Source organism: Eubalaena glacialis, chromosome 9, assembly GCF_028564815.1.
Source record: "Eubalaena glacialis isolate mEubGla1 chromosome 9, mEubGla1.1.hap2.+ XY, whole genome shotgun sequence".
Taxonomy (NCBI): domain Eukaryota; kingdom Metazoa; phylum Chordata; class Mammalia; order Artiodactyla; family Balaenidae; genus Eubalaena; species Eubalaena glacialis.
The window spans coordinates 51,700,112-51,717,819 of NC_083724.1; the positions used below are offsets into that span (position 1 = coordinate 51,700,112).

Below are 17,708 nucleotides of genomic sequence, written 5' to 3' on the forward strand. Positions count from 1 at the left end.
CCATGAAGTGAGCAGGACTTGACTGGAGTCTTGAAAGGCAGAAATGCAGTATCAGGAGAGAGAAGGAATTCCAGGAGAAAGCACTCTTCCCTCCTGAGTACAAATATGGTTTGGATGTCCCTGAGTCCTCTTGTATGAAAGACTGGGATGGACTGCCCAACCCACAAGAAGGAATCTGACAATATTTTATGATTAGAATGAAATCGCAGCAATTTAAAGTAAGGAAAGCATTCTTTCTTTCTTATCATTACTGGCACTCTCCTCTCCCACCGTTCAGCAACAATTTTGAAAAGGAATAAGGAAAAAAAAAATCTGTCCCTAAATAAAACCTAAGAGGACAATGAACTACTTTAAAAAAATTCACCGTATTCACTGAAGAGGAAAATGTCTCTGGGTTAAGAAACTGGGCCAAACTTGCAGAAATAATTGTGTCACGGGTGTGGAACTAAATTTCAATTTATAAGTGGAAAAAAAAGCCATTAAGAGAACTAGATGACAAGGGAATAAAATGAACCAGATGAATTCAGGAAGGAAGTGAATCAGTAAGTCTTTTGCTTGAACAGTCTCATGTTTGGCGTAAAAGCATTTACCTATAGGTTTTTCTCCTCACAAAAAAGCCAAAAAGGAAAGAAAACAATCTTTTGACCTTGGTTTTTCCCAAATTATAATCACATATATGTAAAGAGGTATTTCTTGTGAAATGCTTAATAATAATTTACCCATAAGAAGGGGGGGGGGTGACCCTTTTCACTTTAGTTCCTCTTTATCTTTAAGGATCTAGAAGAACTCAATCTCTTTCTTCAGCCATCTGGCTGTCTCCAATTCTGCTCATCCTATTTTCTCTTAAACCTCCTCTAATCAGGCTTCCACCCCACCACTCCAATGAAATGACTCTCACCAAGGTGACCTGTAACTTACATGTTACTAAATCCAGGGCTCAACGATCAATCCTCTCTTGTCAGATCAGCTGCAACTGATAACATTTGATCACTCCATCCTCTCATATGTTTCCTTCACCTAGTTTCTAGGACACCACACTCTCTTGGTTTTCTTACCTCCCTTGTTGTTCCTTCTCAGTGTCCTTTTCCTGACCTCTTAATGTTATAGGGTGCCCCAAGGTTCAGTTCTTATTCTTCTGTTCTTTACCCACATTCACATGACCCTTGGTGATCTCATGTATTCTCTTGACTTTAAATATCATCACAGGCAGATGGCTCCCAATTATGTATTTCCAGCCCAGCCTACTTTCCTGAACTCTAGGATTCAGAAATCTAACTGCTTACTTGACATCTCCATCTGAATGTCTAATAAGGTTCGTTTACTTAACATATCCAAACTGAGCTCCTAATGCCTCCCATCCTCAACCCACCCCACCCCCCAGCCAAACAACAGCAGCAAAACAAACACACACAAAAAAACCCAAAACAAAAAATCCTACCTTACTCACAGATTTCCACATCTCAGTTGATGGGAACTCCATCCTTTCAGTTTCTCTCTCTCCTTCTCCCCTCTGCCCCAGCCCCACCTTATGCCCACCTTAAACCTGTCAGCAAAATCTATTGGCTCTACCTTCAAAATACATCTAGAATTTAAGCACTTCTCCACGCCTCCGCTGTTACCACCCTCATTCAAGCACCATTATCTCTTACCTCCTTTAAAACCCAAGATAGGTCATGCCACTTCTACGTTCAAACCCCTGCACTGGCTCTCCATCTCTCATAGTCAAAGTCAGGGTCCTTTAATGGCACACGAGACCTTACGCCACCTGTACTGGCAGCAGTTCCCACCCCTGCCCACCTCTCTCAGCCCCTCCAACGATCCTTCCCTTCAATAACTCTGCTCCAGCCACCTTGATTTCCTTGCCATTTCTCACTGTATGTATGACGTAATTTACTTGTTTATTATGTTTATTGCCAACCCCTCCCTCCACCTCCACCCTGTTAGGATGTAAGCAGAATGTGTGCTCTACAAGAGTGGGAGTCTGTCTTGTACACCCACGTAGCCTAAGAGACTAGCCAGTGTGAGGCAGGGGCTCCAATCAAAATTATTTAACAAATGAATGTCTCGTCTCTTAGCAAACTATGAAGAGCCCAGCCATGTGACTAGACTTGGTCCACTAAAAATCTTACTACATTCCTTTCTCTTAAAAACAGTCTGTGCCATTTGCTCACCCACTTACCCATCCATTAATCATCCAGTCAATATAAATTCGAGTAACTATGATGTTCTATGCACAGGCATTAGGAACAGAAGTAAAAGACAAAGCCTTTGTTTTTACATAGGTTAAAGAAACAAGAAACCACCCAAACACACATCAGCCTGTTAACTGCCTTTATAGAAGGAAGTCCTGGGTATAACAAGATCCCACAAGAAAGCTATCTAACTCACCAGGGCTGGAGAGGCAGAGGCCATTAGAAAGGCTTTCCAGAAGCTGTGCCCCCTTGGGCTAAGTTTTTAAGGAGTTAGTTAAGGAAAAAAGGTTGGTAGGGAGTGCAGAGGAAGAAGGGAGGAAGTGCTGTTCTCAGCTGAGGACACAGCTTGTCAAAGCACAGACAGTACATGGGAGCCTGAAGCTGGGGCAGCCCAGGCAGCTCAGTATGGCTAGAGTCCTGGGGTTCAGGGGGTATGTGGAGATATGCAGCTTATCATACTGTGTAATTGGACTTAATCTTGAAGTTAAGGGGTAGTTATTAAAGTTGCATTTCAGGTTTGCATTTTAGAAATACTGGTAGCAAGTAGTGTGGTAAAATGGGGCCTTGAGAAAGACCATATAGATAGGTGTAGAATTTTAATTGAGTTAGAAACCTAGTATAAATTGGTAAGGTAAAGAGCTCCAAGAACTTTAATTCTTGACTCAAAGTAACCTTTGATAATAATGAAAGATATTATCATTATTATTATTATTTACCATTTTTTAGAAAACTTAAAAGACTAGGCCATTAAGGGAAAGATGGTCGAAGACATTCTTAAACACATACTGATTCAACCCCAAATCCCAAATGAAGTGGAACAAAGAAAAAACATTCATGAAGAAAACCACCATCAATGTCACTCTCTAGTCAACAGGGAGCTCACAATGGTAGTCCGAGGGCTCACGTGCCAAAAGGAATACCCAATCCATGCATCATGTCCTCACTCCCATCCCTTCCTGAACACCTCGCATTTTTCTTTCCAAAAGACACAAACACTCAATAGCTACTTGTCACTCTGGAGTTCCAGTAACCCTCCGGGCATTGCAACAGTGAAATCGTTCTTTGTCCTTAAAGTTAGAGGGAGGGATCGTCTGAATCACAGGAATGGTTACCTCAATCAATTTTATTTTGCGAGGGCACAAAAGATCTTTTTCAATTGTCTTCTTTCACAACCTGCCTTGCTAGCCAAGCCTTAGAGGTCAGTTTGTTTTGGAAGACCATTGTAGGCAATTGGAAAAGAACCAGAACTATCCCTGGCACTGATACAGAACTGAACTTTCACAGGTAAATAAAAGCTATACATTCTCTGCTTTCTAGTTTCAGTCACACTGCCTGAGAATTTGTTAATGAGTGATTTTCACATCTCCCAAGTGTTTATTCCAAAAGTTCAAAAAGGAGAAATAGAAATCAGGCACAAAGAAATCCTAGGTATGAGAACCAAATACCTATTTCTCTTTTAGGGCAGCACTTGGAATTTGGAAAGTTGATGCAAAATCACGGCACAAAACACTTTCTCCAACAGTACCTATATGTGTGTGTGTGTGTGTGTGTGTGTGTGTGTGTGTGTGTAATTTACAAAGTCTAACCTACCTAAGAAAACCGAGGAGAGGAAAATGAGGGGAAATCTAAAATGGGAGTAAAGCTAAATAAGGCTCCAAGCACACAGAACAAAACTCACAAAGTAGGTCAGGTGTGTGTCTGTGCAAATGTGCATGTACATTTAGTTGTGCATGCACAGGACTGGAGTGTTTGATGTTATCTGCCTAACCTCTCTGTTATAAAACTGTTTTCACAAACAAGCTACATATAGAACCAAAAGTCACTTTTTTTGGGGGGGGCGGGGAACAGATCTATGTACAAATTTTATTTGCATCCACTTACTATTTCTGTGAGCTTGGGTAAATCCCTTAACTTCCCTAAGGTTAACTTCCTTATTTTTTATTTGAAGTACAGTTGATTTACAATGTTGTGTTAGTTTCAGGTGTACAGCAGTGATTCAGTTATCTCTATCTATCTATCTACCCATATATATATCTATCTAACTATCTACCTATCTATTCTTTTTCAGATTCATTTCCCTTACAGGTAGAATCAAAAGTCACTTTTGAGGTGATTTTAAAATATTTATTGAACTTCCAAAAATGATACTAACCTTTTGGAACAAATTATGGCTTTCAATGGTTTGTTTCAAAATATCTAATGCAGGGATGTGACACTGTGAAACTTGAAGTTTAAGCACCAATTCTAAAATGCGTTCAAAGGCAAGTTTTCCTTTTTGGGTCCTTTTGCTGAACAGTGATTTTCTATGAAGTAAAGGTAAGAATAATAGTTTCTCAGGGATTGCTCAAGTGTTCTGAATTTAAATCTCTAACCTCTGGGGAGAGCTTCTTATAGAGAAAGAAGGTGAATTTGTTAATTAGGTAATAAAAGATTTTGGATCACTCTTTAAATCCTGCTGTTACTTTTCCTCTAAAAATGATACATTTTTACCTTAAAGAGTTTGTTTGGGGGGGGGGGGCGGTCAAATGGTTCTTGCTTTTGTTTCCCCAGGAGTGAAAACCTAAGGACAACCAATGATACTGTATAACTCAAGTATAACAAAGCATATATAACATATATATATATTTTTTTTAAAAAACAATAATTTAAAATTTGTAGTTTGGGGATTTATTTCAAATAGCAAATCAGTTTAAAAATATGTAAACCATGATATCCTTCTATACAACTTTAATTTTTTTTAACCTATTAGTAAAGAAAACAATCCTCCTGATTGCTTCCTCTAATATGATAATAATGTCTAAAGCCATCATTTTAAGTAAACATATCGTTTGATTCAAAACAAGTGGCAACCCTAGCAAGCTGGAAAATAGGCTTTATCTCAAAAAACAAAACCAAAAAAGTCTGTTCATAAGGAAAAGACAAAAAGGACTTAAATTCAAATGGAAAAAAAAATAATAGAAAGTAACAGAGACTTGAGAAAATGTATTTGGTTTTCTCATCTGTTAAATGGGAATAATCATTGCATTTACCTCACAGGGTTGTCATGAGGATTAAATAAACTCATTACATTCAAAGCATGGAAAATAGTGTCTAGGCCCTTATTGAATACTCAATAAATATTAGTGCTAATTATTATTATTACTATTGGCAATGGCTCATGTTATTAGACCATCTCTTGCTTTTCTACTAGGGAAAGCAAACAGTCTTAAAGGGATAACAATCTTGTGAAAATCCTGGCTGCCGAGCAATGATAGCCTGATTTCACAGAGGAAGTACACTAAAAAAATTGCTCAAGATTCCCCAAATCCAGAAGTAAGAAGAGGTCATTACTGAGGGATCAGTGTTTCTGATTTGTGAAGGGAAGGCTATCATCTAAAAAAGAGATAAGGCTTGTTCTGCATTTTCCAGAGAGTTGGACTTGAATTAAATGGTGTAAGTTCCAGAGGGAAATGTCTGCTCAGTGTAAGAAAGACTCCAACGTCAAAAACTCTCATCTTATAAAAGGATAGGCTGCCTAGAAGGGTAGAGTATACTGTTACTGAGTGTGAAAGTAGGAGTTTCATCAGTCATGGATAATAAAGAAGACTCCTTAGCAAGTCCACACTAGATGACAATAATGACAACCACCAGCACCACAAGGATAGTAATGATAGTTGATACTAACTGCCCAGCACTGCTGTTAGGACTTTACCTATAGGGACCCTTACCTCAGCCACCCAGCTCCACAGTCTGTGTTTTTAACCACTACCTCCCAGTTCGGAATCCTGAGCAAGTTACCTAATCTCTCTGTGCCTCCATTATAAGTGAGGACACTTATAAAATGAGGATAATATGGCACTAATCTCTGAGGATACTGATGAAGATTAAATGAAACAATACATTTGTTTAGCAGCTAGAACAGTGCCTGACATGTAGCAAGTACTTTATATATACTTTTTAATATAAAGGTCATATCAACTTTGAAGAAAACCTTTTTACTTGGATGGCAAGGTAGGGAAGGCATAAAGAACTGTCTTGGCTACAGTGAGCAATCTGACTCAAAAAAAAAATTTTTTTTAAATCAACTAAATGGAACTCAAGGACAAAATGAGACATGAAAAATATGGGCAAAACTGCTAAAGTGAGAGTTCTGCAGTGAGATCAGATTCTCTGTATACTTTGTCATGGATGATTGTAACGTAAGACCTTGGGGAAAAAAAGCCTATTCCATGACCCACTGCTGACTTCTCTTAGCATCTCCAAGATCTTGGCCAATCACTCAACTCCACTTTCAGCAGAATCCTGATTTGCTTCACACACTTGACTTTACCTAGTTCCCGCTTAACCAATTCCCAAACTTAGGTCAATCCAATCTACTTCTTTTGCACCTGACATCCAATTGCAACCTGTCATCCAACGTGGCCTAATAAAGCTCCTACTCACCCTTGGCACTCCTTTACAGATTCTCACAGAGGCAGCATTAAACCTTTACTTCATTCAAGCTTCCAAATCTACTCCTGCCCCACCCTCAAACATCCTACACTCCTTAAAAATTGGAAAATAGAAGCAATCAGATACAAATTCTTTTCACTTTTCATATACATCTTCCTCCAAACCCCTAAACTCCTGCAACACAAATCAGTTCAACATTTACTGCTATCTTTGCCTAGCCTTTTCACTCTCCTTCCTGTTGCAAAAGAAAAAAAAAATTATTCTAGACAAGCTTTCCAAGACCAACTCTTTCTTCTATTCTCTGATGCTACTCAGGAAATATCAGTTACATCATCTTCTTCGGTTTGTTGTTTTGGCAACTATTCCCCCCAATCTCCCACTTCTCTCTTGGATCTTCAGACTTTTTCTACTCATCTAAAAACATGCCAATAAGAAAACAATTCTCAGTCCTGTTTCCCTCATAAGCCTTGACCCTTTCCCCCTTATATGCCAAATACCTAAGAGTGGTCTCTTGCTGTAGGTATGTAGCCGACTGAACTGATAAATGTGAACCACTGGAAGGCAATCCCATACAGGTTATTCTTGATTACAATCAATCTTTTAAGTATGCTTAAAGGTTCTGACATCCAGCAGCTGCAGATTTGGTGACCATTAATTATATGTTCCATTTACACTGTGTTTTTAAGAAACATAATAAAGGAAAATATACAACAGAGGTTTGTTATATATGACAAACTGTACTTTAACTCAATGTTGATATGTGCTTTGGGGCTTCCAGCACAAAGTTTATAGATTAGCAATACTAATACCTTAAAAAGGTTTTTTTTGTAATTCTTACATGAGCTAAGCCTTTACATTCTATAGAGTAATGACTGAAGCCATGAGCAATAATATAATAATCTAAATTGTCTATATAAACTCTTAGAGCCTTATCTGATTTAAAACTTACCACCTACATAGAAAAATAAACTTATAGAAATAAAAGTTTCTCTATACCTTCAGGGAAAAGGATCTGGTAAAAGCCCATAAAACGGGAGAACAAGATGTACTGAACAAGAAGAAAGCAAGCCAGTGAGGGTGGAGCACAGAAAGCAAGGGGAGGGAGAGGCAAGGGCCAGACTGCACAGGGCCTCCTAGGGCAGAATTAATACATTTTGGTATACCATAAGAACAACAGGAAGCAAATGAAAAGCTTTAAGCTGGGAGATGGAAGGATCAGATCTGCAATTTTAAAAGGATTACTCTAGTTGCTGTATGGAGGATGAACGGGTAGCCAACCAGAATGAGTGTGAAGGGACAAGTGGGAATTAGGAGGCCTAAGAGGGAAATGATGGTAGGCTGGATCTAGGCGGCAGTACAGATGAAAGAAGATAGATTCTGGAAGATAAAATCAATAAGATTTGGTGAATGATTAGATATGAGGGAAAGAAAAGAGAGATGTCAGTGAGATGTTGGTTTCCTGAATTTATATACACATATACATGGAATGCAGAGTAACATCTTGTATAACATATAACGAATTATTAACAGAAATCACCTATGGGTAGGGAAGATGAATTTTACATAGTAAAAGGCAGACTTTCATTTTTTTTTTTTTTTTTTTACTATATAGATATCTGCATTGTTTAAATATTTTTATAAGCAGAAGGTATACATTATTTCATAGTTAAATTCAAATGCAATAAAAAGAAACAGCATTTTCCTGGGTAAAAAGGATAGGAATGGCATTTTAGGGAAAGGAACAATTTAATCAAAGGTACAAACACATGAAAGTACATGGCATATTTAGAGTATCAAGTGGTCTAGTGTTTACAGAGTAAGAAGGGAGGATGTGTAATTGGGACAGGATGAGCAGAGGATTAAACCTGTGTTAGAGTACAGCCAGCTCATGAAGGACCGTATCGTACGTCAAGTTAAAGAAAGCATTCCCTAAACTGCAGAAAATGGAGAAGCATATAAAGTTTTTAAGCAGGAAGACGACAAACTCAAGTTTATATTTTAGAAAGATCATTTTAGAGGCAGTGTGAAGACTGGGCCAAAAGGGAGGTAAGAAAATAGGCTGGGAGATCACTTACGCCGGAACTTAAGCTAAATCAGGGCAACAGAGATAGAGAAGGGGAGACACAAGATTCACTTCACAAGTAGACAGGACTTGGTGATTGAGCTGGATGTGACACACAGAGAAAAGGGAAAGTCAAAGATGCTTCCCATGGTTTGAAGAAATTAGATAGGATGACATCAATTTAGGTAATCCAAGAACAAGTTAAATGAAGAGATAATAAATTTTGTTTTGAAGATGCTGAGGTTAAAGTACGTCTGGAAGCAGGTCAAAGTGCCCAACAGGAAGTTGGACATATACGTTTGCATTTGAGGAACAAGGTCAGAACTGGAGCACATTAACCCTATTACCCAGAATAGAGAATTTTAAGCCTGTGGACACGATCTTACCCTCGATGTAATGCACTGAATTCTTGAGGCAACTGCCAAAAGTTGACCAGTTCCATTTATTCTCATAGTTGTAAAAATTCCACGTAATTGTTAAAGTCTCTGTAGGCAATAACTTAAAGTGAGCCGGAACATTTTGTCTTGGTTTCTTGGTCTCTCTTTTATTGTTTTCCCCTTCCCCTTTTGTTTGCCATTCTTTCTATCTACCTACTTATCTAGTTAAGGAAGATACAGGAAATATAAGGAAGTATAATATAAAAAAATTTGTTATTAAATATTTTCATACTTTGTCTTAATTGTAAAAGGCAAAGAAAAGAACATTTCACAATTCTACCTTTAACAAAACCTAAGTTAAATAATGATTTACCTAGGTGACTCTCCCCTGATTTTCTCTGGCAAGTCACTGCCCCTTAATTACACGACATCCCCCAGGCAGTCAACTCCAGCTGTAGCTTTAACCACAGAGGTTCCTGAAACAATTCCGCGGTCCTGTTGTTGCTTACTGTCAGAGTTTGAGTCACACTGTACCTTTGTCTAACCGATGATGCCCTAGTTTCTTGGGAGGTGGAGAGGAAGGACCTGTTGGCAAGGAAACAGCTGCTTCCTTCCTGAGCCAGGGAAAACCAAGAAGGTGACAGATGGGCAGAGCATAAAAGCAGCCAAAAGTGGCGCTGGTTCCTTGTTGGCAAGGATTTTCACTGAGGCACGATTGGGTATTTTAAAGCATATTAATGATTGAGAGAGTTTCATCTGCCTGGGTGCTCTGCTGAAGTTCAACAGGGCTTCCCACACATTTTCTACAATGGAAAAACTTTTAAATTTGCAGTGGTACAAAGAACCTGGCCTCAGCCTATGTACAGTGGGCTAAAACTGCAAGGCACTGTCCCATTTCACTTTAGGATTATGCCCAAAAGAATGCACTTTCTGGTTTAAAAAAAAAAAAAAAAAAAAAATTCTGTATAGTAGTTATACTTGTACAACTTATTAGAATTACTATTAAAATTTCATTAGAAAATGTTTTTTAAATATGTTTACTTTTATATATTTAATTTTAAAAGATTTGTTGCAAACTTTTATATTCTGTTCTTTTATCACCATCCCCCATCCACTTCTGTACCCAGAAAATTAAATATTCAAGGATTCCTGGGTAAAACAGACAACCACTGGATGGATAAAACTAACATTTTAAAAATACCTGTACATAGGTAAGTTATTGTTCTTCATCAAATAGAAATTAGCAATCACTGAAAATAACATTAAAAATTAGTGTGGGCATGAAGTAGGGAATTTTAAAACATCAGTTTACTATGCTGATTAATTCAACATTTATATTTGCATCAGAACTTAATAATCGCATAAATAAATAGAGCTCTCAGTTATTTTAAAAAATCAAGGGATAACATATGTATTTAGACATATTAGCAGCGTAAAGATGTATGCTTCAACACACTTATTGGGAAAACGTCTGAAAATATTACTACACTGAATTCAAGGGCACCCGCAGGAATCTGACATAAAAGTTCTCTAGAATACCAACATTTCAGGAAATTCCAAAAAAGGAAAAATGATAAAATAGGAAATAGCCTCAAATTAATCGACAAAGTTCAGTGCTTGTTCCAACTTCATTTTTCTCTCCATTGCAAAGACAAAAACAAAACCGAGTCTCAGGATGGGTGGGTGAATCACTTAGATGAAAGTTCATCTACTGGAATAAATGGAGAGGCCGCTTGGGCAGGTGACACAGGAGAGTCGGTGGTAGTGCTGACTTTCGCTGGTGAATTACAAGAAGATCCGGCACTGCTGCTGTTTCCATCAAGGGTATCGGAAGATACACACACACCAGGATCTGACAGCTGTGCAACGTCAGAAGAAAGCATGTTGGTGATGCCCTGGAAAAATCTCTTTGGCTGATATTCAGTTTCCATTTCACATTTTCTTTTCAATGGTCCAAGAACACTTGGTCTAATGCAATTAATTGGACTCTGGCTTCTCCGGGTAGTAAATCGGGTCGTTGGGCTGGGAATAGGACTTGGAGGCAATCCATTGCTACTCACAAAACTTTGCAAGGATGGTGAAAAACACTGCTTCCCAATTCCCCGGGTGGGTGACGGTGCTGGCGACACCGGAATGAAATCGATGCGTTTCGGGGAGGCGGATTTCTCCACGTCGTTGTCACTCAGGCTGAAACTTTCCTCCCAGGAGTGGCTTATCTGCATTGCGTTCTGCACCTCGCGCTCGTGGACGGTCTCTCGATTGATCAAGTCCATGCCCTCCTCCTGTTTGATCTGGTGCAAGCGGCTGCTGTGCATGCGGACGGGGGAGGCCGGTAGTAGCAGGCCGTGGCGGTTCGGGAACGTTGTGCTGTTTCGCCTGGCGCTCGGCGCCTCGGCCTGGAACACCGGCGAAGTGTCACTGAGGCCGTGGATCAGGGGGGCGCTGTTAGACCTCCTGAGGCCCCCGCCGCCGCCGCCGCCGCTGCCGCCGCCCTCCGCCGAGCTCCCAACCGTGCCCGGAGGCAGCTCCAGGTCCAGCTCCATCTTCTCCTGAGCCATGTCGCGGGCAGGGAGGCGGGGGCGGTGCTCAAAGACCTAGGATTCCCATTCCCCGCAGTCCAGGGCCGCTGCCGCCGCCACCGCCACCGAGAATCTGTCAGCGGGCTCGTCCCTCTGCGCATGCGTGCCCCTTGGCGCAGGCGCCCTGCAATGTCTCTCTTCGCGGCGCCCGCTTAACGCATAATAGCTGCGCCGCAGCCCTAGGGGGAGGGGGGAGGAGTGGTTGGGCCACCGGTCAGTACGTTCCTTCCGCAGATAGCAGTGAACGCAAACCTTCCTTAACGCATATTAATAAGGTTACCACCATACTCAGGAGTATATATTTATAAAATTAGAGCTCTGAAAGAGAGGCCCTTGGCGATGTGGGGCTGTATGATTAAGAGTGGAGTTCGTCCTAACCAGAGAGGCCTTCCCTGAGGAAGGGACCATCTCCTGAGATCCCTAGAAGCAGGCCAAAAGGATGCGGTGTAGAACTGCCTGGGAAGCGGGAAGCGGGAAGCGAGGGCTGCCAGCTGGGTGGCTGGCGGGAACCAGGAAGGGAGGGAGTGAGTGTGGCCTGGAGTGGAGAGTGAGCTGGCGGGACGTGAGGTGGTGGACCTTGATCCTGAGAACAATGAAAACTCGGAAGGTTTTCCAGCCATGGGTATAATAGCGACTGAAAAGGTCCATGGCTACAGTCCGGGGAATAACGTTATTGGGAGATTAGAACCTACAGAAAAAGACCAGAGAGGAGGCAATCCTCGGGGCCAGAGATGATGGTAATTTGCAGTAAGTGGTACTATAGGAGAGGAGTTGGAGAGAATGGGAAAATCTGGGAACTAGGTCAAAGAGGGAAAAAACCAACCTGTATTACTATTGTTTTATTTAGAATCATATTTCCAGCACAAGCATATGTGCTCAATCATATTCATTTAGGATGAGGAATTTAATGAGGGGAAAACCAATAGGTCCTCGAACTTTAAAAATAAAAACACAATACTTGGCTCATGTAAGTAACATAAACTTTCATATCATTAAAAATCGGTTTATATTTATTCTTTAGTGTATTCAGTCAGATTTTTCCCCACATAACCAACTATGTGCCAGGCAATGTGGTAGGAATTAGGTCCTAATATGTAGACATTTAATTTCTATTTGGGGGGGAAGAGATAAATACATGGGCTATTTTTCAGATAGTGGTAAGCCTTAGGAAAAAATAAAATAGGGTGGTGTGATACAGCACTACTGGTAGAAGGGAGGGGGCAATTAGATAGAGCTGGGATCTAAATGACAAGAAGCAAGTCCTGCGGACATCTGGGGGATGAATATTCCAACCATAGAGACTAGCAGGTGCAAAGGCCCAAGGCAAACGTAAGTGTGGTGAGCTGGCAAGAAAAGAAAAAAGGGCCGTGCAGCTGAAGCATAAGGGGGAGAGTGGTATGAGGGGATAAAATAGTTTGGCTCTTATTCTAAGTATGATGAAAAGCCACTGGAGAGTTTTAAGCAGGAGAGTGATATTATCTGGTTTATGTTTTGGATATCACTTTGGCTCTGTGGAAAACAGGCTGAAAGAGGGCAAGAGTGGACACAAAGATGGATTAGGAACCATGGCAACAGTACAGACAAGAGATTATTGGACTAGGGTTGTATCAATGGCGATGGGGGAGAAGTAGATGGGTTCAGGATATGTTTTGGAAGTAGAACCTATAGGATGTGCAGATGGATTAGATTTAGATGGTGAAAGAAATAGATAATTCAAAGGCAACTCAGAAGTGTTTTACTTAAACTGGGTAGATGGCAGTATCATTTACTGAGATAGGGAAAGAGTGCATTTAGAGGAGTAGAAATTAAGAGTTCTGTTTTGGTTGATTTGAGTTGGAAGTGTCTATTAGATATCCACGTGCCTAGGTGAACTGAAAGAGAGCTTAGTGATTTTTGTTTGGCCTCCTTTTTGCAGTTGAAGAAAGTATGATCCAGAGAGGCCGGCACAGTCAGCATCACATAGCTTGTTTAGTAGTGAGAACCAGTACTAGAATCCAGTATGAGAATCCTAGTCCATACCCTTTCCACTGTCTCTCAAACAGCTTTTAATTTGAAGTCCCCGTAGAATACAGATCCTGATAATGAAATAATGTTGATTATTCATACCTATCATTATAGAAACTGATTTAAATTTTCCAAGTGCCAGACACTATTCAAGGTGCATCATATGTAGAATCTCATTTAATCCTCACACTAACCCTAGGAAGTAAGTAGCACTGTTCCATTTTGCAGGGGAAACTGAGATGCAGGGATTCAGTAATGTGCCCAGGATGACAGCAAGCGGTGGGACCTCGCCCTTCTGGCTCCAGAGCATGGGCACGATGCAATAACACTCCACATGCAATAACATTTCAGACTAGGAGAAACCACTTCCAGATTGTTTGCACCTTTGTGAGTGCAACGGTATTTGAGACAGAATTTGAAGGACAGGTAGGATTTTAACAGATATTTTATATAGAATTGGAAGCATGAGTATAAAATAGCAAATTTGGGTAATACATAAAGTACATGGAGAAGAATAGGTAATGGGAAAAAGTTGGAAATTAAAGTTGGAGTCAGAGAATTGGAGCTCTGAATGCCAAACAAAAGTGCCTGTATTTAACGTGTGGGGCAATAGGAAGCCGTTGACAAGAGGAATGACACAATGAGAGCTATGCTTTAGGGCCTGCCAGGTGGATGGATTTTAGATAGAGGGAAGTGGAAGAATGGAAGGTGGAAAGAACCAACATTTTCTAAGTGCCCAATGCTGCCAGGCCCTTTAAACACTCTATAGTTCCACTTAATTCTCATTGTAATCCTATAAAGCAGATACTGTTATGCTCATCTTATAAAGGGACAAGTGAGGTTCAAAAATTGCAAAAGGCCCTATAGCTACATGGAAGAACAAAGATCTGAACCAATATGAATCAAGATCTCACTTCAAAACCTATATTCTTTTTGCTGCTTTCCCCATGAAACAAGGGACAAAGGATTAATCTCCAAAATATACAAACAGCTCATGGAGCTCAATATCAAAAAAACAAACAATTCAATTAAAAAATGGGCGGAAGACCTAAATGGACATTTCACCAAAGAAGACATACAGATGGCCAAGAGGCACATGAAAAGATGCTCAACATCACTAATTATTAGAGAAATGCAAATCAAAACTACAATGAGGTATCACCTCACACTGGTCAGAATGCCCATTATCAAAAAATCTAGAAACAATAAATGCTGGAAAGAGTGTGGTGAAAAAGGAACCCTCCTGCACTGTTGGTGAGAATGTAAATTGATACGACCACTATGGAGAACAGTATGGAGGTTCCTTAAAAACCTAAAAATAGAACTACCATATGACCCAGCAATCCCACTACTGGGCATATACCCTGAGAAAACCATAATTCAAAAAGAGTCATGTACCACAATGTTCACTGCAGCACTATTTACAATAGCCAGGACATGGAACCAACCTAAATGTCCATTGACAGTTGAATGGATAAAGAAGATGTGGCACATATATACAATGGAATATTACTCAGCCATAAAAAGAAATGAAATTGAGTTATTTGTAGTGAGGTGGATGGACCTAGAGTCTGTCCTACAGAGTGAAGTAAGTCAGAAAGAGAAAAACAAATACCGTATGCTAACACATATATATGGAATCTAAAAAAAAAAAGAAAAAATGGTACTGATGAACCTAGTGGCAGGGCAGGAATAAAGATGCAGACATAGAGGATGGACTTGAGGACACGGGGGTGGGGGGTGGGGAGGAGGAAGCTGGGGCGAAGTGAAAGTAGCATCGACATATATACACTACCAAATATAAAATAGCTAGCTAGTGGGAAGCAGCAGCATAGCACAGGGAGATCAGCTCGGTGCTTTACAATGACCTAGAGAGGTGGGATGGGGAGGGTGGGAGGGAGGCTCAGGGGGAGGGGATGTGGGGATGTATGTGTGCATAGGGCTGATTCACTTTGTTGTACGACAGAGACTAACACAGTATTGGAAGCAATTGTACTCCAATAAAGATCTATTAAAAAAAATAAAGATGGAGAATTTGATGGCTAACTCTGAGATGAAAAGAGGGTCTAAACTAAAGTTGGGAAAAAGGAGATGGATGTGGAGACCGGAAGGTAACAACCCAGAACCTGACTGCCTGGATGTATGGAGGATGAACAGAGGGGAGTCACAAACAACTGAAGTTCAAGCATGAGCAGCTGCAAGAATGGTACAACAGTATTGAATAAAAACAGAAGAGAGAGGAAGAGCTTCCGGAAGAAAATCAATATTGGATAAATAGGAAAAAAGTATTAACTATAGAGCTTATTTTATAATATCCATAGCATATTGCTAATTTGCATATTACTAAATTATTTCTATCAATAGTATGCCTCAAATGTGCCAACACTGTTCATCCATGTCTGGATAAACACAATAATTATCTTTACTAATAAAGCACAGAGATGGTGATAACTGCAAAATCAAACATACACCTATTAGAGATCTTCACTCGTTTCCCTGTTTCTACCCTTGTCTCTACAGTCAATTCTCCACCCTATGTTCAAGGTCATCCTTAAAAATAAGACTTGAAGAGTCACTTCCCTATTCAAAACCCTTTGGTGGATTTCCACTCGGGGGTGGGGGGGCGGGGAAAGCCGAGGTCATTACAATGACCTATAGAGCTCTAGCTGGGTCCCTGCCATCCCTCTGCCTACCCACCTCCAACAGCTCTCCCCAGTCACTGCCTTCCTCCAACTGCAGAGGCCTCCTTGCTATGCTTCGGCATGCTCCCCCTCCACTTAGCTTACTCTTCTTCCGTGGACATCAAATTGTTCCATCCCTTCAGCTCTCTGCGCAAATGACCTTTCCTTGTAAAAAGCAACAACAGTTCCCAACACCAAGTCTACACTCCCATCCCCCTCACTCTGTTTTCATTTTCCTCCAGAGCACCACATGACAATATGTATACATTGTTTTCTTGCCTCATCCTCAAGAAGGCAAGCTCCATGAGGGCAAGGCCTTTGCTTTGTTCCTTGCTATAAGCCTAGTATCTAGAACAGGGCCTGGCACATAGCACTCAGTAAGCAGTTGTTGAGTCATTGTGCAAGTGAATGATGAATGAATGAATGGACTAACGTAGCTCTGTCCAAAAGGGAACAGAACTCTGGTATTTGAAAGTCCAGAAAAGCCTAAACTGATTCTAAGCGCTCCTTACATTGACAATTCCTTTTCTCATATCGAGAGTATCATTATTAGTTCCAGTGCCCTCCAGCCCATGCAGGTAGGCTACCTGAACAAACCATTATGTGAACCAAGATGTTTAAGTCCTAAGTTTCCATTCTTTTTAAACCATCTGCTTATACACACTTGACAGAGTTAAAATGCTCAGTGCTGAGGATTCTAAGCAGTGTTTAATATATTGAGTTACTCCTTCATCTCAAAGGAATAAAAGATAATGAAAGAAAAGAACAGCCATAAAATGCAATTCAGCCTGTTGCAAAAATAATAGCAGCAGGATCTAGATCTTCCCTAAGTCAATTCACCCTTCTGGTTTCACTCTGGGTATGAATTAAATACCACACTTAGGAGTAAGTCATAAAATCAAACATCTACTCATTAAACTTTATTGTGATTAATATTTTATTTTTTCAAACTAACAGGTAGTTTCCTTTTAATTCCTAGGAGCAATTTTTTTTAACTCAACATTTTATTTTTGAGATTCAACATAATGTTGCTGTATAGTATTCTACCCTTTAAATATACCACAATTTATTTATCCATTCAAACACTAGTGGAAGTTTGCACAGTTTCCAGTTTGGGGCTACAGCAAATAGGAGTTCTATAAACATCTAGGAGCAATTTTTGACTATTAAAGCCCCAAGCATATAAAAAGGCAAATATCCACCTCTGAATCCATATTGAATGAATGTGAAATACAAAAATATGTGTACATGTATAATCTGAGATGAGCTGGAAAATGTCTCCATACCCCACATTAACTAATATCACCTATCTAGAATAAAAATATTGCAGAGGAAAAGTGTACTTTCAAAGCATAGGCGCTCAGGAGTGTTAACTGGTACAA

The 17,708-nt window shown here is 40.2% G+C and overlaps 2 protein-coding genes across 7 annotated transcripts in view; both read right to left on the reverse strand.

Moving 5' to 3' along the window:
* Nucleotides 1–17,708, reverse strand: part of PIP5K1B (phosphatidylinositol-4-phosphate 5-kinase type 1 beta) — a 571,896-nt gene that overhangs the window by 308,909 nt on the left and 245,279 nt on the right. The window lies entirely within an intron of this gene.
* PABIR1 (PP2A Aalpha (PPP2R1A) and B55A (PPP2R2A) interacting phosphatase regulator 1) lies at nucleotides 10,001–11,757 on the reverse strand. Its single transcript, XM_061200367.1, has one exon. It carries the CDS (start codon nucleotides 11,618–11,620, stop codon nucleotides 10,751–10,753), a length of 870 nt encoding a protein of 289 aa, XP_061056350.1. The 5' UTR covers nucleotides 11,621–11,757; the 3' UTR covers nucleotides 10,001–10,750.